Source organism: Ochlerotatus camptorhynchus, unplaced genomic scaffold (genome assembly GCF_037179485.1).
Source record: "Ochlerotatus camptorhynchus isolate MF236.1 unplaced genomic scaffold, CSIRO-AGI_Acam_v1.1 ptg000141l, whole genome shotgun sequence".
Lineage (NCBI taxonomy): Eukaryota > Metazoa > Arthropoda > Insecta > Diptera > Culicidae > Ochlerotatus > Ochlerotatus camptorhynchus.
Window position 1 is genome coordinate 559,704 of NW_027040631.1, and position 7,649 is coordinate 567,352.

Genomic DNA, 7,649 nt, shown 5'->3' on the forward strand with positions numbered 1-7,649 from the left:
CATCAAAAATATATGGAAGCACCACCGCTGCAAAATCAATACAGAAAACAAAATATTCCACTTGGATGGCGATTTCAAGCACCTGCGGTAGATAAATGAATCAGGAAAGGTGAAAATATTTTCTCTTCATATGCTTCACGGTGTAAATTTCAGCCCTCAGCTCTTTTTTTAGGGTTCCCTTGTTCACCACCAGACGCTGAAATGATCGCTTAGTTTATATTGGATTCGCTTATAGCTTTATATGCAATATATTCGTGATTCGATTGATTTATCGCTTACAACATTTGAACTCCTTTTTGCTCCGAGTTTTGTTTTTGAAATATAAGACAATTATCTTCATTTATGGGCGGTAAACTTGTCTGCTCAAAATACAAAAAGCTTTCCTAAGTTCTATTTATTTGTTGGCATGAAAAGGCAACAGCTTAATAAAACTAGCTAAAATTCCAGCTAACAGGTTGTTACTCAATTTTGCTGAATATTCAGTAAACATTAATGATTTTTCAGTTATGTTTTGTTAAGTTGACGTAAGACCAAATTGCTGGTCATCCATCAACTATATTTTGATGGAAGGATTGCTGAAATTTTGCTGGTTTCCAGCAGTAGAAAATGAGTGTGCAGAATTTAAAATAATATCTTCAAAATGAAGACAAAATTCTCTTAATCTGGCATCCCTCCCTGCGCACAAAGCACAAACGCTCCATCCTCGGCTCCATCAGGCAATTCAGAGTTGCCAGTATTCCAGATTTATCTGGATTTTCCAGATTTTTAGGCGTCTTGCCAGATACACAGACAGACCACGTATATTTCCAGATTTTTTAAATATGTTGCAGATTTTCTCAGATTTTTTAAACATGTTGCTTTAAAAATAGCACTGCAATTGATTTACCATCTAATCAAAAAATAAAAAGCAAAACTTGCTACTCAACGTCTAACGTTGGACATTACATAATTAAGGTAATTTTGAAAATAGTTCACAGTGAAGTGTAAGGTGAATTCCTTGTGAAATCAAACGAGAATTTCAAGCTAATTCTGAGTACAGTTCCATCCATCTTTGTGAGCTTCGTGTTCGTGTGACTTCACCCTTCGTTCAGGCGTATTGTGAGTGCCACGAAGTGAGGGTTCGATTACCGCTCCAACCGGTGCAAATTTTGACTTCCTGAAAATTTCCCTACTGGTCTACTGGGTGTGGTGTGTTGTCCGTTGTCTAGTGTTAAATATACAGTCTGGTTGAAGACGGTGTCAATTGTCTTATCAACTCTGATGACAATTGCATGGAGATTTTGTGAATAAAGGAAATACAATCCGGAAATTCTTATGATGAAACTTAAGGAGTATGCTGATACAAATCGTTAGAATAATTTCAATGGAATTCTGTTCTATGAAGATTAATTTTAATACATTTCAACGGAATTATGCGCAATTTCTGGGAAACATTCAAAACCATTTTGGCAAACTACTTGAATAATACTCAAAACAATTTTTACCTACCACGCAGTTCAAAGAAAATTATCGGATAAGTCTGAGAAGAGTGTGACGGTCATTCTGAAGAGTATACCAAGGAAATTATTTTGAAATTATTTTTCAGAATTTCATAGAGAAAAATTGACACAAAATTGTGCTAATTCTTGGGAATTATTACCAGTTTGAGGGAATTGTGGAATTGGAGAGTGATTTATAAGAGATTACAAGAGGTAATGCTAAGAACTCTTAGAATGTTACTGTAAAAGTTTGGATACTATCAAGATTATTTTAGGGGAATATAGAAAAGAGGTATGATGGAATTCTAGGATGATTCAAATGGAACTAAAAAAAGGGCGAAAATATCCTGTGAAGAGTACTCGTTCCAAGTAAAATCAGACTAACAAAAAATTTCATTATCTGGGACCCAGAAAAATATAAATTCCGGAATATAGAATCATTTCAAGATCCTGAGACTTCCAAAATGAAGCTATAAGACTTTTATTTTAGTAATATAATAAAATTATTCTTTGGCATAAAACTATTCGTAATGGTCATGCGTAGTTATCCGTAGTTTAAGTAAACTGTGTGTGAGTACCACGATGTTAGACTTTGATTCCCACTTCAGCCAGGTGAATTTTGCTTCAAAATAAAATTGCCTACTGGTCTACTGGGTGTTGTGTGTTGTATGATGTCAAGAAATAAATTGTAAATCTGATCAACCTCATGGTAATATTAGAATTATTTAGAACTTTTAAAATCTTTAAATGCTGTTATTGAATGAAATAGTAAGGAATACATCGATTATTATTAGTTAAAACAAATCCATCGCATCAAATTTGCTTGATTCTTTGCTTCTCATTCTTTTTAAAAAAAATACAGTTAAAAAAACAATTAACCACTTTATTCGAGCACTTAAAATGACGTTTACTACCACTTGAACTTTGAAATTAAACATTATTTTGAGATTTTTTCTTCTAAACCACGAGAAAAGTAGCCATCATTTGTGCGTTTCATAAAATAATAGATATTAGTTGGTCCAGTTTTGTGGAATCGCTGGTAGAAAGTCACGCCAAAACTGCTTGACAAAGTGGTCAATTCTTAACATATTTTCTGCAGTATTTTACCCACATTTGACTAATACCCCATTCACATTACAGCCTATATCACGTAATATAGGCTGTCTTGCAATGAGCACTCATACATAGGATTTCCAGTGAAAACTAGATGTATGAGTGCTCATTGCAAGACAGCGTATATCACGTGATATACGCTGTAATGTGAACGGGGTATAAATTTTTGAAATGCTGCGTAATGGATATTGAAACTTTTTGGGCACACTGTGTCAATACTTTTCAACTTTTTGATGCGTTCAGCAATGCTAACAAGTTATTTGCTTTATATAATTTATTTAAACATGTAATTCATAACCATTCTAGTACTTAAAATAAATTCCAGGTGATCATACTGACCGATTCTTACAAGAGATTGGCACATAACTTTGATTTCAATAGCATTATGTTAAACGGAATTTTTTGAAGCATTCCAGATTTTTCCAGATTTTATATTTTAACTGTTCCAGATTTTTCTGAAAATGACCTGGCAACGCTAGTGTGAAGAGGTGTGAAGAGCAAAACACTTAATATGTAGAGCTGGGCGATATTAGTCTCTCACACTCACACGTTCCCAGTCTCTGCCTCACAATTTTCCCGGAAAGTGACATTTTGCCTTTTGTGCTTTCTCCGTGATTTATTTATTTACATTTGCTGTGGCGTTAAACTTTCATGTTTCGTATCAATCTGTGCGTTGTGGTTCGGAAAAAGTGGAAGTGGAAGCAACTGATGCGTGTTGGATCGGGGGCTGGAAGGAAAGAGGAACGTCATTTTTTTTATCACTTTCATTCAATCGTTGTCCACAGCTAGAAACAGGAGAAAAGCGCAGAGACACATCATTCGTCATCGCCCTCAATTCTCCCCGTACGAAGTTGGCAATTGGCAATTATAATTAATAATCGGGAGCTCCGATACGGTAAGTTATTTGCCTCCGCTGGAGTGAATTGAAGGAAAGACTCCGTGTCGAAAAAAAAAGGGGGCGTCAACTGGTGAGGTAAGTGTTGGACCTTTTCATTGTGCCATTATTTGATTAGGTTTATTTTGCTTCAGTGATGTCCAATCCGTTCGAGGATCTGGACGACCACCCGGGTTCCGGTGGTTCCACCGGTGCTGGCAGTGCGTTTCTACTCGGTCCTTCGGATGACTCGGAAATTTTGGAAGGATTCCTATGTCCAATATGCAAGGCGGACTTGAAGACACCGGAACGGTTGACGGCTCACGTCGAGCAGCAGCATTCCGAGGAGCAGGATCTGCTGAAATCGTTAAAGGAGATGTTCAGCTTTGCGAAGAAGAAAATCCTAAATCTGGACGAAACGGCCAACGATTTGGCAAGGAGTTTGGACAGTTCTCTGTTGGTGGTGAGCAAGCAGGATCGAGTGCCGATTGTGAATCCGATTTACTCCTCGGACCAGTCGGTGGGTACGGATTGTGATTATTTGGGTTATTTCAAAGCGGTTAGGAATCCCCGTTTGGAGAGGTACGCCTCCGAGACGAATAAGCTAATTATTAGACTGGATAAGCTGTTGGATGGACTGCCGAGTGATCCGGACGCGCGGAAGAAACACGAACAGAGCAAGGTGCCGTGGATCGATGGGAAGCTGGTTAAGTTGTGTCCGAGCTGTGCGAAGAGCTTTGGATTGACACGAAGGCAGCACCATTGCCGGGTTTGTGGATCGGTTATGTGCGATGGGTGTTCGTTTCATTTGTCTTTTGATGAGGCAAGGGCCATCGTCCAACCGGTGAGTCCCGGAATGGAGTCGATGAAACCGGTTCCTCCACCGGAAGAATCGGGGAAGGATCATGACTCGTCCGGTTTCCGAGTATGCGAGCACTGTCTCCACCTGCTGATGAACCGCAAAGAGATGCAAGACTCCCGTTCGGATCGACCGCTTATTACGAAGCTGTACGACAAACTGCTCCATGAAAAGAAGGACATCGATCCAGACATTCCCATGTATTCCAAGATCATCAACAGTCTGTACGAAGGCGATGCCATCTACCGTCTGTCGGATGCCAGTGCTCTGCGGGAGAAGATAGGGCGTTCGGCGGAGAGGATCGATAACATTAGCAAGACCATTCTGGCCATCCCATTCGCTCAGGGAAGTCGCGAAGAGGCGCTGAAGAAAACGATCCGTTTGTCGTGCATTTCATTCATCAAGGAACGCATGCTTTCGATTCCTCCGCTCCCGGTGGAGGAAGAGATTAAAAAGATTCAGCTTCGCAAGAAGCAGGAAACCGCCCGGAGGATCGAGAGGGAACGGAGACTGGCACTGGAAGCGTACGAAAAGTACGAACTACAATCGGAAACGACGCCCTACAATGGGAGTTCGAGTTCCAGCACGGCTTCCACGGCGGAGATGACCAACGGGAGGTTCTACGGTCCGACACCGGTGACCGGGTCGGACAACTGGAGTGGCTACCAGGCTGCGGGGGTGGCCGTCTCAAGCAGCGCGGATCCGTTGATCGATCAGATCAACATCGTCAAGGGGTACATCAAGCAAGCGAGGGAAGCGCTGAGATTCGAAGAGGTCGAAACGCTGGAGCGAAATTTGAGCGAACTGACGCACGAGTTCTACGAGAGGCAAAGAAGAGCGGCTGCTGCCTCGGTGGTGGCTTCAGCAGCGCAATCTAGTGGGCATCATTAATGGTATGGAGAAAATTGGACGAGCGAACGCAGGAGATAGTCTTTCAGCTTTGCGGCTTTAGAATTATGAATGGTGTTATCCTGGAACTAGATAACCGAAAAAGAAAATCGATTGAATAGGTTTAATTGTGATTTGACCCACAAGGGGTTTCTCGACTAGAAATGAAACTAAATACATGTATTATTCTGATAGTCAAATGATGAATGCTTTCCGTGTATTTTGCTTTAAGACCTAAGAAGTCGTCTTCCAGAATATTTTCCCTGAATTTTCTGAAGGTAAGAAAAAGTGTACTTTCAGGCTCACTGTAGTAGAAAATCGTGTTTTGTTACCCCTTGTGATTCAAATCAAAGACAAAGATTTCCAGATCGAAAAACAAACCTGCTTAGCTAGTAAGGCTGCAGTTTAATTTATTGTTATCCAACTTATTCCTACGTGTTATCATAGTAATAACTATAATTATATATTATCAATTCAAGACATCCAACGAAAAATATACCTAAATGTATTTCAAATACAATAAACTTTGAGTGGTTTTGATTCCATGTCCTTGAGTAGATTTTGGAAGATTCACAATTTAATTTTAAAAAAACTAACAAATAATGAGTCAAAATACTACCACCTACCCTCGACAAGCGAAAATTTTCCTGTCATGCCCTAAACGTAAGATTCGGAAGAGTAAAGGCATATTCAGCATTAAGCCAATGTGCGTCTGCAAGTTCATTTTGTACCAACGCTAATTACTTCAGTCCGTGCTGCTCGACCAGCTTGGCGACCTTCTCGATGTAGGCCTTCTTCGCATCGTCCTGGGATGTTCCCTTGTGCCCGTTCCAGGCCTCCCACTTGGCCTTGCCCTTGAAGTCGAGCAGACCTGGCTTGTCGGTGTTGCAATCGCCGACGGTAGCTTGCTTGTACAGACCGTAGACTTCCAGCAGGTCCACATCGGACGGCGTGACCTTCAGGTTCTTTACGTCCTCCGCAGCTTGTTCGAAAGTCTGTTTGGAGGCAAACCAAAAAACAACGTAGTTAATTAACATTAATGAACGATGGCAAAAAAAAACATTAACATCAATTTGGGAAGTGAACGAAGCTTCAAGTGGAAAAGAACACAGCGATGGAGATGACCTCACTCATGTTCCCCTCCCCTCTTTAAGCTCTTTAAATGAGACATAACCTCTTTTTTAATTGATTGAATTTTTCTCAAGGACGAAATAGGTCTTCAGCTTTTTTTATGATCAACAACGGGAAAATTACTTACCGACATATTGCACGAAATTCGTTTGATTTATATGACAGCTTTACAATCAGGAAAAAAATCCAATCAGATTTAGGATATTGCAATGCAATGCGGTTGACGGCGACTGACGACAAAACAGCGATACACGTCTTTTACGAAGAGAAGATGATGCGCTTTTGAGGCTTTTGAGTATTTGAGATTTCCATTCGGTCGATTCAAAGCCGGTGGCGGCGGTTGTCAGCTTCGGCGGTGCTCGGCTGTTATCCATCATCGTCATCGTCATGTATGTACGGATATCGGGCAGCCCTACCGGGATTTTATTCAAATTCGCACTCGGCTCCAGGGATGCCAGATTTGAAGACATGTTATCACTCAAAAAACATTCAAGTAGGGGAAATGGCTCTAATGTTGGCCTATATGGGTTTAACATTGGGCCCATCGCTAAAAATCTACTATTTATAAATTTAATCTAGATTAACGCTTCATTGGGACGGTACAAATCAGTGCTAACATTTGAAAACGGCACAAAAGCCATTTGTAAACAAATGGTTTGTGGGCCCTTTACTCACTACTTGAAGTACACCCACGCGACACAACAGCAACATCGGGTAGGGGAAATTTTCCCCTTCCATTTGTTTGCGCCGTTTTCAAATGTTAGCACTGAAATGGTTTGCAGCACCCTCTCAGATGTCAATGAAACTTTGTAAGTGTATAGATTTCGTCTACTTAAGCAACTTTGCATACTTAATTTATTTTAAAAAAAAAACTAGACCAACATTTGGAAAGGGCAGAACTTTTTTGTCATCATTTTATTCAAAAAACTATAACTCAATAATGTCAAGTCCTACAAAAATGTTGCCAGAGGATGATTTGTAGAAAAATAAATGAGCTTTTGTAAGAAAATATAAAAAAAATTAAAGTCTTTTTTCTACACTGAAAAAAATAATTTTTAAAACTTAAAAATTAGATTTCTCAAAAACACATTTTTTTTTTAAATCTGAAACTTTTTTTAAAGAAAGACATACCATTTATCTACAACTCGTTGATACATCCCAAGATGGGCACTTTTAAAGGAAAAAAGTTATTCAACAAAAACTTTTTTGTGTTTGCACTGAATATAATCTATGATTTTTTTTCGGGGTGGGAACGACAAATTTAAAAAAATTTGAAAGACGTGTTTCACGTCTACCACTAAATAAG

At 39.6% G+C, this 7,649-nt stretch overlaps 2 protein-coding genes across 2 annotated transcripts; one reads left to right on the top strand and one right to left on the bottom strand.

Annotated features, from left to right (window-relative positions):
• Window positions 1-3,268: 3,268 nt before the first annotated feature.
• On the top strand, window positions 3,269-5,793 carry Rbsn-5 (Rabenosyn-5). Its single transcript, XM_065221285.1, has 2 exons — window positions 3,269-3,564; window positions 3,621-5,793. Exon 2 carries the CDS (start codon window positions 3,623-3,625, stop codon window positions 5,213-5,215), a length of 1,593 nt encoding a protein of 530 aa, XP_065077357.1. The 5' UTR covers window positions 3,269-3,564; window positions 3,621-3,622; the 3' UTR covers window positions 5,216-5,793.
• Window positions 5,573-6,589, bottom strand: Acbp1 (Acyl-CoA binding protein 1). Its single transcript, XM_065221286.1, has 2 exons — window positions 6,471-6,589; window positions 5,573-6,207 (listed from the first exon to the last, which is right to left on the bottom strand). The coding sequence occupies exons 1-2, from the start codon at window positions 6,474-6,476 to the stop codon at window positions 5,953-5,955; spliced, it is 261 nt and encodes an 86-aa protein (XP_065077358.1). The 5' UTR covers window positions 6,477-6,589; the 3' UTR covers window positions 5,573-5,952.
• Between the last annotated feature and the right edge of the window lie 1,060 nt (window positions 6,590-7,649).